Genomic DNA, 19,467 nt, shown 5'->3' on the forward strand with positions numbered 1-19,467 from the left:
TACTGTACATCGCTCTTCCTTAACTATTTCCTAGTATAATATGATCATATCACTAATATAAACACAACCAATCCTATAAGTATTGAGACTCCAGGGTCCAGTGGGATAGAAAATGAGTGATATCTTCAGACGCATTCATGTATTGGTTGTGTTAGACTGGGTTGGTCATCGCCCCGTGCTTCATATTTTTATGGACGTCTCTGGGGTCTTGACACTTTTTGGAATGTCTGTAGTACTCCATTCTTCTTCATGTGTGTCTTAATAACATGAACATCCCACATGAACACTAACATCATTCTTCCTCATGTGTGTCTTAATAACATGAACATCCCACATGAACACTAACATCATTCTTCCTCATGTGTGTCTTAATAACATGAACATCCCACATGAACACTAACATCATTCTTCCTCATGTGTGTCTTAATAACATGAACATCCCACATGAACACTAACATCATTCTTCCTCATGTGTGTCTTAATAACATGAACATCCCACATGAACACTAACATCATTCTTCCTCATGTGTGTCTTAATAACATGAACATCCCACATGAACACTAACATCATTCTTCCTCATCACTTTAGTAATATGATCCTACTACTCACTTACTGTACTTGCATCACTCTTCCCCAGCACTCAAAGTAATACTTATCCACTTACTGGTGGCAAGTGGATTTTGCTAGGCGGTAAGTGATTCCAAAATGTGGGTAAGTAATTTAAGCTTATTCATTTAAAATATGAATAATACTCTGCTTTTGTTTCAAAATTAAACTTTAAAACATTGAAAGTAATCATCCAAAGGTTTGTGTGCATGTTTGGTGAATTTGTTTAATTCATCCCCTGAACAAATGGATCAGCCAAGTGTATTACAACTACAGTACTGTACAGTAGTACATACTGTACTACAGTACTGTACAGTAGTACTATACTACAGTACGATGCAACAATAAACCTGCAAATTAACGGGAATGAATTTTGGCAACATTTTATCATTTTTGATGGAGTTATTAAATTTTTATATCAAAGGACAAATGTTTGTTGACAGCCTATTGTGTAAAGTAACCTTTTGTCAGGCAGCTCTTGTAGCATTGGGTAAATTATAATTGATTCTTGGGTCCTGAAACAGGATGGACTAATGTCAGCTTGAGTTATTCTGTTAACCCACTGAGTGCTACTGTAGGGGTTTCTTTCAGCTGAATAAAGTTGTCTGGTATTAACCAGAATAATGCATTACTACAACACTACCCCTGCCTTGCCAGCTGTTCCCACCTCTGGCTGAGTGACTTCGGGTTAGGTTAGGTATGAAATGTTATATTGTACTACCTGGTTATTTTGTTTACTCTTTAATGGTTTATGTCTTGACAAAAATCAGACCATAATCACTCTCATATTTTCATCCCAGACATCTTTTTGTCACTTCAGTGCTTGCTATCAACATCCTTTTGGAAGACTGCATGTGATCATACAGACTGTACTCATTATTCTGATCTTTTGTCTCTCATCCTTCATGACACTAAAGCTCTTTCTACACCTTTCCTTCCTTTAATTTACAGCACCTTAAATGCAGTTTACAGTAAAGTAAGTACAATGCAGTACAGTACAATACAATACAGTACAATACAGTACAGTACAGTATAGTGCAATGCAATACAGTATAGTATTGTACAGTATACAGAAATTTCCTGATGTCATAAAGTAGATATTGCTTCTCTCATACAACATGCAAGGTAAGCTGTGGTAGGGTATAGGACTCAGTCAAATTGGTCACTATGTGTGTTGCTATGTCATGTGCATCTCCCCAGTTACTTAAAAAATGAGAGACTGATCCTGGATTTCCAGGAAAACTCATCACTTTAACTGAACTTCACAGTAGCCCATTATGGCCCATCCCACAGGCCAGAAAGCTTTTCTAATGATGGACTGAGTTAGTTACACCTTGAAATTAAATGTTGCCCTAAACAAAATACGGTCAAGATTGTCACCACTAAGAGACCTGGCAGCTGTGGATAGTTATCTCAAGAGAAGGAAATTTTGCAACCCAAAAATCAATATAATCTAGAGTTTCTTAGCCTTAGTGTTCCTCCAAGTGCTTATTTTTTAGGAGTAATGCACTTAGTTGTGGGGAGACAGCTGAACTGAAGCTTGGTCCTGAAAATCCAACTTGACCAATGAAGGAACAGTGGAAAGTGAGGTTGTACAGACTACTGTGGTGTCTAGACTCATCTGCCTTTGGTGGTATTTTTTGCTTCTTGGACCCTTTTATAAGGGCTTAAGTTACCATGAGGAAATAATGTTAATTTTTTTTAATAGTCTTGGCAGTCAGTGATGAGGATAAGCCTGGTTTCCAGCCTGTAGACTTGATGGAAAATATTCCTAAGTTTCTTTGGTTTGCTGTGAAGTTTTAAAATTACTTTTTTCCCCATTATAGCTGACAGATACCAAGGTTATTATGGATAAACACCTTACTGACTGGATTTGTTTCACGAATGTTCTGCCAATTCTTTTGTCACTTGCGCTAATTGTCGATACAGTATACAGTACCTGTACCTGTACTCGTATTAATCCTGGTAATAAAATATACTGTTCTGTTGTATTTACTGATTTACCCTTTGTACATTACCTGATTCACTGTTGTAGGAGTACGTGAGGAGCGTTTAATTGCTGTCAGAGACCAAATAGTGTCGCTACCAGTCACTACTCGAGTCCATTTTGAAATGGCCTCCTTTACTGACACTGATCTTCTGACTGGCCTCATACAGCATGTCATTCCATATGCTGACTCTCTTGGAATGAACGAACAGGTAACAGATGCCATCCCACTTGTAATGTATTAGTAATTATGGGTCACCTGAAGATTAACCCCCAGATATTTCACACTTACCCCTTGTGTGTGGGCTCCTCTCTGTGATGAATAAAATTGTCTGCCGTTATTCAAACAAAACATTAAAAGTGGCGCCCTGTAGTGAAGAGGTCATCCACTCGAACACTAACCTGACCTAACTGACCTGCACACCCCCCCAGTAATATTTGGGTGTTTAACCATCAGTTGATATAAACTGGGGAGGTTAATCTAAAGGTGATTTGCTGTTTTGAATTGATTTGATATAATGCATGGCAGGAAAGTTTATAAGCTTTGAGCTACATGTGTGCCCACTCTGCTACCAAGAAATATTGTGACATGATTTGAATTGGATTCCTCTTAGCCTGAGTTGGGAAGTTGGCTTGTTGTGTACATCTGTGTAAGTCTTATATTGGAAGTTTGTAAGCACTGCCCTGAGCATTAGAGGGTTTAACTAGCTCAATTCCTTCTTTCCTTAGTAAATAAATGAACATATAACATTATATTTACTTGTCACATGTCTTATGTTTTATCATAATTGCAGGAATTACCAAATCTGTACAGTATGGTGAAATACGGGAATGTGAGTTTAGTGTCAGACTTCAACCCACGAGTAGCGGTGGTGCTTGACCAGATGAGGGAGGTGTTCCAGTAAGTGTTAACTGAAGCTTAAGAAGACTATTTGATTATATTTCAATAATTTAGTTTATGTTCACAATGTTATGGTAATGTTTTTGCTCACAAGGAAGGGTATATAGTGTGTCCATCTGTCTGTACATTTGTTTGTCAATGTCTATAGTGTTACAGTTGATGTTATATTCACTTCAAACGTGGATGACAGTTTATCCATCAGTACTTGTATTATATACGTGTTGCAGTTTGACAGCTGAAGGTCCAAGTTGAAATTATTGCCTGGAGTATAACTCTTTTATCTCCAGAGTTAACGTAAAAGATACTTCTCAGAGATCAGTATCATCAGGTTTACATTAAAAGTCAAAGTGTCGAGAAGATGAAAAGTCAAAACTATACTGTAGTGTGATGCTTCTGTATGTGTAGATATTTAATTACATTTGATGTCGATGTGGATGAAACTTTACATGAGTACAGTAGTCCCTCACCAACTGTGGGGGTTAGGTTCCTGGAAAACCCTGTGGTTGGCAAATCCACAGTTGGTAAGACTAAAGACTTCTGCGAAATAGAAGGTGAAGTTCCACGGCCACAGATACCACTCGTCAAAGCCTAACTAAGTTGCCCGTTCCTTCACTAAACATTACCTGCATTGTACATTTCACTGAATTTGAATAAAATACATATAAAATAGTTATATGGTGGATAAGTACTATGTGAAGGGAGAGGTGGTTGTTATAAGGAAGAGGGGGACACAGGCTCACTCTCTTCCTGCACCTCTTCAGGTTTGTCAGCGTTTAATGATGAGGTGTGTGGCATAAGGACATCTTGGCTGGGGTGTAGCTGCTGGTGGAGGGTTGTGGGTCGGTGATCGAGGCAGCTGTAGCGGTCACTGTCTTGATAAAACAGCTGAGGAGGGGATGGCTGGTTATTATTTTTGGAGATCCCTGTACACTTTCTTGTAGGGCCTCATTAAATCCTAAATCCTCCAACACACACTAAAAAGAAATGTTGTGCTCCATAAAGGCTCAGTTTCAATGAAATGCTCAGCCAAATTTAAAGCAGCAAGCATTCCCTTACTAAGGTTGTCAAGTGTCATTTTCACATTTTTCACCTCATTCTTATCCTTGTTCTCATCACTGGAGGACTGCATCAGCTCCTGTAGGTCATCACTCTGTCAACTCCTCCACATTAGAACCAAGGAACTTTTCTATCTTATTGGCCTGCACATATCCCCTCGTCTAGTAAACATTACACAATCTTCCTGAGGTGGATCCAGGAATATCAGGGGGGCATGGCGAGCACAGTGAGCCCATCCAGCTGGGGGGAGGGGGGGAAGCTTTAAGTCCCACCAGAAAAGTATTGAAATATGAGCAATATCATGAGCATTTTGAGGCCATGTGCACTTGATATTAGGAGATATTGAGGTCAATAGTAATTCATTTTTACTATACAAAAATGCCTGAGAACAATACTCATTAAAGAAAAATTATTGAAATTATTGAAATTTTCTGATGAAAAGGGGAAGGTGTCTGGACCCCCCCCCCCCATCTTCATGATGCACCACACCTCAGCATCGACTGAAGGGAAACCTTGGAAGTCATGCACCACCTCAAGCCAGATTTTCCCCCAGCACACATTCGGTGTTGACTGCTTAACTTCATCCATGGACTCATTTATGATGCTGTTGCAGTCTACAGTGTTAAAGTTTTGTCCAGCAGTCTCTGAAACAGTGAAGGTGGTGTACTCCTCCATGGCATCAAAGCTGTGGCTGAAGGTGTAGCAAGTGTAATAAAAAGGTGGCTATTACACCCTGGTCCAAAGGCTGAAGAAGTTTGGAGAGAGAATTACCACTTCTATGAGTGAGGTGCTCCTCAACCTCATGGACAAACAGTTATTAAACCAGGCCTTACGGTTAGACCACCAAAAGACAGGGAGGTTATTCTTAGTTTTGCCCTTCAGGTCACGGGGGTTGAGTGACTGGTAGAGGAGCATCGCCTTAATAAAACAGATACTTGAAACATTACCACAAAGGAGAACGTCTGCCTGCCCGCCCTTCACTGCCTTAAATTCCGGAGCAGACCTCTCGGCCTTTGAAATGAATGTTCGTTTTGGCAATTGTTTCCAAAAAAAGGCCAGTCTTGTCTGTATTGAATACCTACTGTGGCAGGTAATCCTTCTCCTGATTCAACTTTGTAAATTGTTCAGGATACAGTGAAGTGGCCTGGTGATCAGCTGATGTGGATTCCCCAGTGAGATATGTCCGCAACACCCCTCTGGCCTTCACACAATATGTAATATAATAAACGGAGCAGTAAAGTGCATCTGCACGGTACGAGATCACAACACAGAGAGAGCGTGGAGGGCAGTTGCGGGACGCCGTGTGGAAAAATACATTGGAACATGTTGGGATAAAGACACCGCCCTAACCTGCCGATATATAAAATTCAAAGCCGTGGTCAATGAAATGGTATACTGTACAGAGTAAAGACCGTGGACACCCAGACTCGCAGTTGGCGAGGGTCTGCTGTATTTATCTTCAGTACTTAGCTAACTTACAAGAATTGCACTCTGTATGGCTTTAGGGCACAGAGAAGACAGGCCAAAGAAGCTCATCTTGTCGGGAAACAAGCAGTATGGTTATATAATAAATATGATTTTTATAGATTACTGCGAGAAACTGAAGAGAAAGGAGGGAAACGCCACTTGACGAGGTTGCATCTACACACTCTGGCCTACCAGGCCATCATGGTGTTGAAGGATTCACCGTGGAAGAACACACTAGCAGCTAGTATCAAGGCTGCTCTTACTGCTAACCGCCATGTTTGTGGTAATACTGAGGTAAATATTATGTTTGTTTTAAGAGCACAAGTTGGCCCAACAGTATCTTTATTTTATATTTTACCTTCTGCTTGGTACTTTACACTTCTTTCTCTTAATGCTCTTGTTTGTGTGAAGTTATCAGTACAGCACATTACTTGCTCACAGTCTTCCTGTCTTCTCACTGGAAGTTTGGGAGGATGTAGTGGTGATACTGTGTATCCAACTGTCCATTGAAAAGATTCAGTGTCCACTGGCCGTCTTTCCATACTCTCTGGATTTATTTCACTTTGGGTATGAAAGTGTACTATGACAAATTCTTGCTTGAGATTCTTGAGCATATTGCTAGTGCTAATAATTTTAGATATACAGTACAGTAATTTTGGACTTAAATTAGTATAAATAAATCATGATACACATGGTTTTTTACTTTGTGCCCTTTGTCAGGAAGCTCCTTAGAATATGAGCCACCAGCTGGGGTGTTCAGTGTCCTCAGACAACTCCCAGTTATTCAGCCCAAGGTCAATAGTTTAACCCAAATGGAAACAAACTAATCCCCACCACCTCCCCATTATACAGTAGCTATGTATCACCCCAGACTAAGAGAGACCAGGAGCAGCAGATGTTCACTAGTAATGGGAGATATATTACTGATCATGTCTATCTAGTTGGATATACCAATTGGTAACTGCTAGATCAAGAATGGATTAAGAGATAACCCTGTGGTACGTAATGGAGGGCAGTCTGTGGACATAGAACATCCAAGTAAGCAGCTCGAGTCATGAGAGTTACCTAGTTATGGGCTCCACCCACTAATGAATATAATTTCAGAATCAAACTCCAACTTTTGCCTCCAGAGGCCAAGGCAAAAGTGTGTAGTGGTGTTTACATGGAATCTCAGTCCTAGGTTTACTCCATGCTCAGCTGCATCTGTTATTTTCAGTTTTCTGAGATGCCTCCTGCTAGAACTGCTTGAGCCTCACACACAGTCACCACTAGAAGTTATTACTAGAGCACTAAAAGTGTCACTGAATCACAAATAAAGAGTGAACAGTATAAATTATGGCAGAGCAGAGACACGACATGGGCATGTTGATGGAACAAGTCTCCATATCACACTCTGCACAAGAGTTCATGTGAGCCAAGTCATCACAGAGGCAGGGAGCGACCTCGCATCATCACTTGCTGATCACGTGAGAAGTCACTGTGTGGGCCGTCATAAATTTCATACCAAACATTTGAGATTTTGGAATTTTTGCAAAATAATAAATGTTTGTGCGATGGCCCTAAAACCAAATTCCAAGGTCTTAAACTCAGGAATTGCAATACTTTACTGTTACTGCATGCACATAATTAAAGTGAATGATATAAATATTTTTGGTTTATTTCTGTGGTGTTTATTTTTATACATAAAATAGAGTAAGCGCCCATAACTGGTAATAGTTCTGCTCTTGTTTATATAAAGCAAATTCTGAACCATGATAAATTGCATACAATGCTGCCTTCAAAATTGATGCATGATATACTGTACTGTGTAGGTACAGTACTGTTGTTGAATTTTTATTTACAGTTCTTGTATACAGTCTCACTGTTTAAGAAAAAGGATTAAGTTGGGTTTATAAGGTGCTGTAGGTAAGGTAATGGTTTACCTTCCTTGTACTACTTAATTATATACAGCTGCTCCCCAACTTACGACGGGGTTAGGGACCTAAATCCAGGTCGTAAGTCAAAGTGGTCGTAAGTCGAAAATGCTTAATACATAGAAAATCTAAAATGGGTGTCTCTTTTTCTTCTCAGCACCACAAAACTCTCACTTTTAAGCTTACCAGCCATTTTAAAGTGAATTATAAACGAAAATGTTGTCAGTACACAGCGCAATCACTGACGTTGGGACTCGAAAATACGTAATTTGACAAAATTTTGGTACGACTGCGGCTGTCGTATGTCCGGGTGGTCGTAAGTCGGGGAGTAGCTGTATCGCATTTTGGGCTCTCATAGTTGTTCCTTGTCCAATATGAGTCTGTGTAATGTGAATCTGCTTATATTTGTGCCACCAATCTGCTCAATACTGTACAAGACCTTCTTATACATGAGTTGTAACATGGCTACTGGTTTAAGTTTGGTCTCCAGTGTTGAAAAGGATAAGTTAAAAATCTGTTTACTCATCATTTTTTCTTATTTGCTCGTGAATATTTAATGAAAAACTTTTTTTTTTATCTCACTTGGATTGTAACTTCACCGGGTGGGCTGGAGCCTTGAGTTATGGTTCACTTATAGTAAAGTGACCTACCAGAATTATGGTGTACTGTATTATGTCTGGTCCAAAGGCATGATAATATATATGATATTAAAGCAGGTATGGAGGATTGTACTGTTTAAAGTTTTTCCATAGACTAATACTCTATTGGCAACTAGGGAGATGTACTGTACACCCCAGTATAGGGTCTCTCTCTTATTTCATGTGTGTTTTGCTAATGCATGTTTTCATCTTAGAAAATAATTTATTTTGATATTACAGATAAGTATAGATAATGCTCGAATGCTGATGGACGATGGTTTCACGTTGTCTGAGGCTGAGGGTGCTGGCAGGGTTTTATTTGACAACCACCGACCTGTGTCTTGCTGGACTGAAGATGATGGCAAAGTAGAGGTAAGTTGTAATGGATCTTGTCTTCATTCAGAATAAAATTAGATAAATAAAGATATTTTAATTTAAACAACAAGCTACTGGAATCAAATCCTTAATTTCTTATCTAACAGTATTTAATGACTGTCCTATGTTTGAGGGTGAAAGCAGTAAGTTTTTATTTTTATGTCCAGCCAGAAAGTATCTTATCACCTCCAATCTCTCTCCCACAACCATTGTCCACTTCACGGGAAAAATTTAATTTTGTACAATTTAAGGTAGACCTGACCTGACTGTTGAGCAGTGGACAGTATACCTCCCTTAAAAGATGTGGATCTATATGCTTAAGCTAAATAATCTCAGTACATAACTGTGTTTTCAAACCTGCTTTAATTGCGACCTGTGGTGTAATGGTCAGCATGCTCGCCTTGCAAGCGAGTGGACCCAAGTTCGATCCCCGGGCAAGGTGAAACTATGGGCAAGTTTCTTTATGCCATTTGCCTCTGTCTACCCAGCAGTAAATGGAAACCTGGATGTCAATTGACATTCATATTGTGTTCAGGGGTAATGGTTAGCCAGTGCAGTTGGCGAGTTGTCCGGTCTTCTCGGACTATTCCTCAACACTGGATCGTGCAAATCGTTAACATAGGGTGTGGTTGTTGTGTTGACGACACCTTGTACACCTTAAACAAATACACGAGCAAGTTGCCCTAGGGCCGGCCATCCTAGTATACAAGAGGCAACCATTATTATTTAATTAATTTTACAGTATTTGTGAAAAATGGCTCATATGTTCCATGTTATTGAGTGAGGGGCCCAATTGTCCATGCCAGTTTTCTCACGTCAAAACAAACATTATTCACTGAAGTTCTCTTTTAATTCCAGGTGTGTATTGCTCCGGTCCTGATCTGTACACAAGTCCGCCAAACAGCCGGCGGAGGAGACAATATATCTGCTGCAGGGTTAATCCTTCAGATATAAGAAATATTAACCATAGTTTATGGAAATACAATATATACGTTACTAAACTTGATTTTAAAGGTTATAATGAGTTTGGGGTATAAATATACAATACAAAATAATACTGTACAGAAAATTGATGGGTATTTATGTATGCTTTGTGGTATTGTTACATTACTAATGAATTGATTTGTGTGGTCAATATTTTACACAGGCCTAATTTGACACACATTGCAGATAAACCATAGCTATGTACAGAGTACTTATTTTATTTATATAAAAAACATTGCATGTAAGCACTTGTTTTATAAAGTTTAATTTATTTTAACTTCTCCATTTTTCGATAGTCTTTGTATTTAATTAATTCTTCAATATTTTTCTAATGTCAGCTTTTATGTAAGCCTTTGTACTTTTATGAATTCCTGAATAACTTTTTATGGAGTGAAACAGAAGCTCAAGATGATATACACCATGTTGTATTTTATGGTAATAGCATCGTCATTGTGTGGAATTTAATATTAAAGTTGTAAGAATTATTTTGAGCTCATATACTGTACAACCATTTTGCTTTACTACCTGTGAAGGGCAGGTCACTGTCAGTAGCTACTGTTTTGTTACTTGTGAGAAAGTTCTCCATGATGATAAAAAACCTGACTTTAGTTGGGGTTGTGAAGGGGGTAAATACAATAGTGTAGTAGTTGCATTCTCTCCTTGTGTACTAAAGACTGAAGTCTTCGGTGTGCTGCATCACTTGAGGTCCTTTACAGATCATCACGATTTTAGGGCCTTTTTTCACATTTCTTCCTTTTCATATCATGATAAATATACAGTTTGGTATAGTTAACAAAATATGCATAGTGGGGGATGTGCAAAGGAAAATAAAAACAGAACTGTGTGTTTACAATGGGTAAAACTGGTGCCAGTGTACGTTGATAGTTTCTAGGAGCCCAGACGAAGGAGAAGACGTGGTACTAGACCGTCTTAGTCAGAGTGTAGGGGCAGGTGGGGTAGATTATGATTTCTTGTTGAGAAACAATAATAATTGAATAGTTCACAATGGGGGAGATCATGGTTGTCAATTATTGCACCAGGAGTATCCTTCCTAGTGTGAATTGTCCTGCTGAAAACATATACTTGCTATAGATCCCCAAATTGTAAACAGTGTTGTCCCTGAAAGCTTTGAAAGTGCAGTAGAGTACAGTACACAAACTTTTGGTCTAGCATTATAAGTTTTGTGGTGAAGAGGTGGTCAATGGATAAACTAGTGTACATGTAAATTCAAAACAAGATTTTTCATCTAATAAAATACTGAAGGAAGCTTGAATTCAGAATGAAATGGGATCACAGTTATGCATGTCTCAACAAGATGTTAAGCAAACATTTCATCTCCCTTTTAAGTCATTTGTGATGGTGATATAAATATTATGAGGAGTGCACCTGACAGTGAGTTTTTCATCAAACTCTCTACTTCCCTGTAGTTAGTGAGGGCAGTAAATCACTTAGTCTATAGTTTTGCTAGTTAGAATGTGATAAAGAAGAGAGTGTTTCATTTGTGCCAAAACAGTCCACATATCTAGTTTGGCACCAGGTTATTAAATGACTGATAATTACAACCTTTCAGTTCATTAGTGGTTACGTACTGTACCAGAGTCTTGCTCTCACAAAGCAAATTCCGTGTTAGTCATTGGTTATACAGGTACATACAGTAATACATGTACTGTATTGAGATAAGTCAGTTATTGTTAAGTATTACTGATTAATCTCATTTTAATTATTTTCTCTTTCATATGTGTTGGTGATATATGGTCCTTTTACTGAGAAATATTAGTATTTTTGTGTTGTCCCTAATTTAGGAGTTTGTACTTTGTTCTGGGGATGCTGAAGGTTACTCTTTAAACCCTTGTGTGCGGGATCCACTCTGCTGAGTGAACTAATCTGGCGTTAGCCCCCAAAAGTATTAAAAGTGGCGTCCCTGTAGTGAAGGAGTTAAACAGAGTATCTTGTGAGTTACCTTAAACTTGGCTCCTGCTGGGGCACTTGAGTAGTGTATGGTATGTTGTTGGCTGCTTAGTAAAATGTCTGTTTGTTATCAACTCTGTGATATTGACGAAGTGCAATACATCACAGTACCAGATTTACTTGTATTGTTTTTAAAGTTTTTACTGTATAACAATTTTGAGTTGGTGTGGACAGACTCACTTATTTTATATACTGTAATTTAAGTTCATTTGCTTAATATTACAGTACATGTAATTTCTAATTTCAACAAACTCATTATCAATTAATATTATCTGCCAAATTGTAAAGGGTTATTGTTTTGGCTGGATGTGTGCCTGTATGTATGTATGTCTGCTCTGGAAGTATCTTAAAAATGGCTCTTATTTTTGTTTAATGTTGGTGGAACTCTGCTGGTGGATTAATTGTTATGTGATACAGTAGATTAAAACCCAAGGTTACAGTTTGCACCTCAAGAGATGTTTACTAGGTGGATGTAATCAGTGACATAATAATAGGAATAGGATTACTGTTTCTGGGATTGTTATGATTTTACTCAACATGTTTGGGTAAGGACTAATATGATTGTTGATAATGGGAGAATTATATTTATTGTTAATATTTTTTTTTTCTTTTTTATACTAGAAAAGTGGACAATAGTCGGTAATAAATAGTAAAAAGGCTTTAAGTGCTGATCATAGGCAGCACTGTCACGGGGATGTGTTCCTAGAAAATGTGAAGTAAATATGACCAACATAAACAAGATACATATTTCTTATAAACTTAGTGCTCCCTGGCTAGACTTTTGGACTCATTAACTTTACTTAAATCTCATGTAAATAAATATTAGAGACAAAAATGAAACAATTAATAGACATTTAAGTGTGAACAGATTCTTGGATACTCGCCAAAATAAAACTGAGAATGTGTACACTTAATTACTTGTTCCTCTCATGATTAAGGGTCTTTTGATAGATTGACACAAGAGTAAGTATATGGAATATCACTTCTTGTTCTTTCACTGTGGCAGATTCAGTTCCTGGGGATGTGGCATTGCTCTGTTGTTAACAATGTTGCCACATGATGATGTTTCTGGTAGGCTGTTTGAGTTATTTTAATGCTTATTGCAGGAAAAAAGTCACATCGGATATACACGGCTTATATAGAAAATTGTACCCTAATTTGTTGTTGAAATTAATCATTGACTTGCTGTATACAGTATGACCATTGTTAATTTATACACTGTTATGAGCAAGAGTAAATTGGGTGAGACTTTTGAAATGTGCACAACAGGAATAAATGTGCACAGTATCAGCAAAAATACAGAGTGCATGGTGGAACTTGTGCACTGATTTGTGAATTTTGTAAATACCAAAATACATGTAGTGGGAGTGCATATAGTGAGGACTATTAAACCAGTGAATGATTACTAGTTCTAAGTCTGTTAGTTTTACCTTCACTTCAAATCACCTTATCACTATTGTTATTGCTGTTTTCTTTTTTAGCACTTTTAGTACCAGTTCTACTCAGAGACTGTTTACCAGACATTTTGCCTTCCAATTAAAGAGTGAAATAATAGCATAAAAGTTGAGAACAACACTGGGCTTCTCTAACTAGTGTAGTGTAAACAGTAGGAACAAAGCTTCACCACATGGCTGGTATAAACAAAGTATGAAACAGCTTCAAGCAGACACTGTTGCGCATCGTTTAAAATGGACACGACAGATTTCTTTATTGGGAATTTGCTTTTTTTAAATGATTTTTTGCCCTATGTTGTTATTGTATACAGTTCAGTACAGTAATGCAAAATGACATAAAATTAGTTTTTATAGTAGAAGGGATAACTACAGCTTTGTTCTGAGTCCTCCACCATGGCCGTGTCATATACAAACAGAAACTGACTTGTCTGTCATTAGTAGCCTGTACTTTATTCCTGTTTACCAGAGGTACTATGGTGGACAAAAGTTCCTTCCCTCAGCCAACCACAATGTGTGTGAATCACCTGAGGTTCGAATAACAAAGCAACTGAGGGAAATGCTGTTATCGTCCAACAGATGGTGCAGTGTATATGACGGAAGATGGAGACCAAAGGGGGATGGGGGCCAGAGGGGGAAAGAGAGGGAGGACAGAGGGAAGGGACTTTTGTCCACCATAGTACTGTACCCCCTCCCCATTTCTTTTGCTTGCTTGTGCTGTTATAACTTTTAGTGGTGCCAAGATAGATGCTCACAGATATTCACAAATTCCCACAGCACTTTTATACCACCATTTTCAGATATTTCATTACATCATAAATCCATCTCAGGTCAGCAGAACTGAAGTACAACATTGCACTTTTAGAAATATTTTTTCATTGATAAGTTCATTTGCTGGTGAAAAGAACAGAAACTGTGAACTATACTATTGTATGGTCTTAACTTCACCACTTCCTATTAGTCAAAGAAGTACCCTGTACAGTACAGTACAGTATTAGCAAATGTTCATATAACCTTTGTGTGTCAAATAGAGCCTTTAAGTACAGTATACAACACTTATATGTGTACAATTTCCATTATTTTAAGTCGTAGTTATTTTTTTATGTGACTTTAAAGAACCATGGTTTATATAGCCCTGCATAATGTTATTCTCAAAGTAGTTTAGTTCTTAATACAATATGGTCGACTTCATGATCCCGTCAGTGTATGATCATCCTCACTCGTAGCCTCATGACCAGTGAAGAACCAAGTTACATGAAATAAATAAATGTTATGATATGTTCCTAATAAGTGATAGTTATAATCTTTGATAATGGTGAGATGTCAATAGATCATTGTTAGTAGATGTACTGTACAAGGCGATTCCCTCGTTGGTAGTCTACTTAAGTGGGGAGGGGTCTGAAATAAGCTTCATACCATTGATCTAAAGGCAAACATTCCCCAGGAGATTGAGGACATGTTACAATGAACATTCCCTACTCTGGAAATGGTTCATAAATGACGGTTATGTTAACAGAACTCCGTGGCCTCCGGTGGGTGACTTACCCTGTACAGTACGTTTAAGAAAGATATTCTCCACCAGATGATAATAGATGAATTGTTAATGGTACGGTAGGTAGACAAGGCTACACTTCCCCTGGCTCTCAAGACTACTACGGTGATATCCTCGTCAGCCGGAACAATTGGTGCAGAGCACTTCCGGGAATGAGAGATTTCTGGGTAACGAGACGACGACTCAAAGCAAGGAAAGATCTCTCGTCTCTCAACGGAAAATTTTTCTTGGAATTTCCAGGAAATGCTCTTGATTTTCATATCTCAAACACGGAAAAACTCCCCCATCCCCAGAATTTTCCAGGTATCGGGATTTTTTTCTTGGAAATTTCCGGAAAATGCGCCCCTCAGAAAATCGCTCCCAAAGCTGTAATTTTCGGGCTTTGGGAACGATTTTCCGAGAAAATTTAAATTCCGACCATCGGAGGGTTCCGGGTTTGAGGGATTTCGGCTAAGGGAGATATTACTGTACTACTTCTACTACTACTCACTTCATAACTACTGTACACTTAATCCTTAACTTTAATTATTATTATTTATACAGTGATATATTTTGCACCAGACTGTACAGTATATCTTTGTGGTCTTTTGTTGATTTAGAGTTTGTTTACTTGTACAGTACAGTATATACAAGTGGTGTGAGGTAATGAGATAAATCATGGTGTGTGTGTGTGTGTGTGTGTGTGTGTGTGTGTGTGTGTGTGTGTGTGTGCGCACACGTGCAGTTCAGTACAGTACTGGTATTTCTTCAGCCAAATTCTTTATTGTATTCAGTGAAGAAAGCTAGTCATTGGGTAGTTGGGTTGATTAATAAGTCATAGGCTGGTCTGTATTATATTTTGATAACATTGATATCTGATTGCAGGTGTTGCTCTTGCAGCACTGTAAGACAAGAGTTTTAGAATAGAGAAATGTAAGTGATAATTGAAGAGTGGTTCTCAGTAAGTAGCAGGAAACTTTATTTGTTCATGAATTATGGTCTATAGGACTTCATGAACACATGGTATAATTTCTAACTTGAAATTAGTTTTATGTGTAGGAGTGTCAGAAAAGACATATACAAGTTGTGTTAATAAAGATGACCTGTAAATTAAATTGGTAATTTTGTTTACCATGTTCTTACCAGTTAACACCACGATTAAGATTACTGTCTTGTACAGGATATTGTTGACAATATGGGTGGTGTCTTGTATAACTTTATTGGTGTGTGTGTACAGTCATGGTCAAAATGCCTGCTGCCTCTCTTGTTCCTCCATGAACCCCAAGATTCAGACTCATGAATCCTAAGCATTTATGTACAGAATATTACATCAGTGTCTACTGCTTCGGGTTCACGAGTCCGAATCTCGGGGTTCATGGAGGAACAGGACTTTTGACTATGAGTTCGTATAGATGGACACATGTATACATTTACGTGCAGTTTTCTATACTGGTTCGATGTCTTAGATATGTTGACTCAGTTCACATTACTTTAAATAGTTGTGCCATTTTCAGCATGAGATGCATGATAACCTTACAATCCTCAGTCTTGTGAAACAGAGCACAATTTGCAGCTATTTTTCAGTCATTATTTTGGATAACAGGTCTTTAATTCAACAGCTTATTGTGAAGGATATGATATGATCAAAATCATACACGATCTGTAATATTCCATTATTGAAATTTAGAACTTTTATGACAATAGTATACTGTATTGTTTTATATGTACTGTATTTTGTGATCAAAGAATTGTTTAAATTCTTGTAACAATGATTATTGAACCATTATACAGTATACACAGAAATTTAATTTGTTCCTTGAGTGTGATACATTATTAAGTTATTCTAAATTTTTTTACCAAAGTCAGAAGATAACTAACAATATAAGTCCAGTACAGTATTAAAAATCTGTTTAGAGAATGTTTTGTCTTTAATTTTGATCACATCATTTAGTAAGAAGGGGCAGTAAAACAGTTTTACTGGTGGTTATATGTTTGTGGCCCAGCATATACAGGAGCCCCCACAGTAATCACTTGGGCCATCTATGGGTTGTTGTGACAAAAGTATCTCAACAGCCAGTCCACATGACAGTTGACACTTCATAGAGAATGAGGTTGGTTCTCCAGGATATTACTCTTGAGTAAATAATTTATCAAAGTAAATTTATTAAGGAAACAATAGGACTGCATTCCTGGACCTTGGCAAATCTTGCTTATCCAACAAAATATATACGGTACTGTGTAGTACAGTAAGTTCTTCAAGAAATATAAGATTTAATCATTCATTAATTATTATCCTACACTACCGTATTTCAAACTACATCAGCAGTGTACTGTACTGTATGTCCTTAACGCCCACAGAAGCAGTCATAATGTGTTACCTCCATGATTCTTCAACTGGTCTTTTGTTTAGGGGTAAAATAAAGTTTTTCTTGACTGGCTACTTACAACTTTCCTTATTTCTCCATATACTTTACTGTACACTGATATATTTCCTTGACCAGCAACTCTGTTAGAACCCCTTGTACTCCACCCAAATTTTAGTGTAAGTCTGGGGCAGGTGTAGTACTGGTGGCCGGTAATAAAGTCACAGGAAAAAAGTCACAATTTTGGCTAGGAAAAAAAGTCACAATTAACTTATGGTGGCCGGTAATAAACTAGGTTGGGTTGGGTTGGTTGGCTGGGTTGGGTTGGGTTGGGTTGTTGGGTTGGGTTGGGTTGGGTTGGGTTGGGTTGGGTTGGGTTGGGTTAGGGTTGGGTTGGGTTGAGGTTGGTTGTTGGGTTGGGTTGGGTTGGGTTGGGTTGGGTTGGGTTGGGTTGGGTTGGGTTGGGTTGGTTGAGTTGGGTTGGGTTGGTTGGGTTGGGTTGGGTTGGGTTGGGTTGGGTTGGGTTGGGTTGGGTTGGGTTGGGTTGGGTTGGGTTGGGTTGGGTTGGGTTGGGTTGGGTTGGGTTGGGTTGGGTTGGTTGGGTTGGGTTGGGTTGGGTTGGGTTGGGTTGGGTTGGGTTGGGTTGGGTTGGGTTGGGTTGGGTTGGACTGGGCTGGGCTGGCTGGGCTGGGCTGGGCTGGTTAGGTTGACATTAACCTTAAAAAATGTGAGAATTCGATAGTTAACTTTTCTTTTTTTTCCTGCGATTTTTTTACCTGTGACTTTTTTACCTGGATTCATAGTACTGTACTGTACTTTATTGAAATGTTCTCTGTTGTGTGTACTTTATTATGGATTTTCCTTTGAGAGCTTTACTTTTGATCACAGGTTTTGCCTAGTGTGACAAAATCATCACCTTTCAGGTTAATTTGTAAATGAACAAATGTGAATTTTGTAAAGATTGCCAATTGATAATATTCTGAACACAAACAAATGTTGCTTTAGAGCTGAATATTATTAGAGAATGTTATCCTGACATAGATAGAGATCTTATATGGGGATTGACAAGTCTGCCTATAGTACTGTGTTTGTCATATACTCTTTGTTGATGAAGAGACCTGTACAGTACAGTCATATAAAAGAGTGGAACTAATTAAACACAATTAAAGCTTCATTATCCAGCAACTGTCAGACTGAAGTGATGGGTTTGAGGATATTTTGAGTATAAGATCATTTCCCTTACATGAATTAACTGGAATATTTTTTTGTGTTCTATATTGGGGTTCTAAAGTACAGTACTGTATTGCTATAACTTTACAATGATAACATTTCTGAACAATTGTTAATGTTTACTATAAGTACTTTTATTGTGGAAATTTACCCCCCAAATTCTTTTGTTAATTTGTCATCAGTAAATGCTGCTCCAGCTATCAGTTTCTATACCACTATAATATGTAACTGATCTGTAATATTACTGCATTTTTTACCTTCGTGCATACATTTAAATTGGGTGGTGTTAGTATGAATTGACCAATTTTGCAAACAACTGAAATTATGAAACAATTCAAATTTTACTGCCCAAAGGTGATAGACCAGACAAGGTTGTTTATGGTGGTGTGAAGTCTGGTGTACAGTACTGTACTGTGTCATGTTAAATTGGAGTACAGTACATTAATTTGAACAGCTTCACTTTGGCTAACTTTTTTCCAAAAGTTGTTTGTGTTCTGTTTTGAGTAAATAATATTTAGGCAGTAATCAAAATCTTTTATAATAATAGAGCCAAACTTAGTACTGTACTATAATGATGTACAGGTACTTATAATTTATGAGTAATAAAATGAAGTTTGTTTCTGTCCACAAACTCCAAGTCTTTTATCAAAATTAATGAGTTCAAATTTTAATAAAAGAAATTGTATGGATTTTGTTATTCAGTTGCTGGTAAGAAAATCCAGAATACTGTACAGGTATTAGTGTTCAAATAAATGAAGTGCCTTGTTCATGGAATTATTTGTTTGATTTTAACCATAACATATCACCACAAAAACAAAGTTGGCCTGAATACATAGGGAATAATGTGTGTCAGTTAAGAGAACAATGAGTGACGGTGAATCAGAGAAACAAACTAAGAGGAGAGTCGCAAAATGTATGGGTACTGCACCTAACCTCACAGATGGGAGGGTAGTGAAGCCTCCTTGTATGCCAGAAAAAGACTTACGTTTACAGTAC

At 37.9% G+C, this 19,467-nt stretch overlaps 1 protein-coding gene across 2 annotated transcripts in view; it reads left to right on the forward strand.

Annotated features, from left to right (window-relative positions):
- The window catches only part of LOC121864507 (ADP-dependent glucokinase-like), a 32,944-nt gene extending 15,463 nt beyond the window's left edge, over positions 1-17,481 (forward strand). Inside the window, exons 6-10 of one of the 2 annotated variants that reach the window (XR_006088595.1) lie at positions 2,643-2,806; positions 3,389-3,495; positions 6,138-6,312; positions 7,235-7,484; positions 8,810-8,941. Coding sequence is in view for 1 of the 2 variants with exons in the window: in XM_042363565.1 (XP_042219499.1) it covers positions 2,643-2,806; positions 3,389-3,495; positions 6,138-6,312; positions 8,810-8,941; positions 9,803-9,898 (674 nt within the window). In the remaining variant the exon portion in view is untranslated. Of the gene's footprint in view, positions 1-2,642; positions 2,807-3,388; positions 3,496-6,137; positions 6,313-7,234; positions 7,485-8,809; positions 8,942-9,802 lie in introns of those variants that run through there. The other variant, XM_042363565.1, reaches the window with a different exon arrangement.
- Positions 17,482-19,467: the final 1,986 nt, after the last annotated feature.

This window comes from Homarus americanus, unplaced genomic scaffold (genome assembly GCF_018991925.1).
Source record: "Homarus americanus isolate GMGI-L3 unplaced genomic scaffold, GMGI_Hamer_2.0 scaffold25860, whole genome shotgun sequence".
Lineage (NCBI taxonomy): Eukaryota > Metazoa > Arthropoda > Malacostraca > Decapoda > Nephropidae > Homarus > Homarus americanus.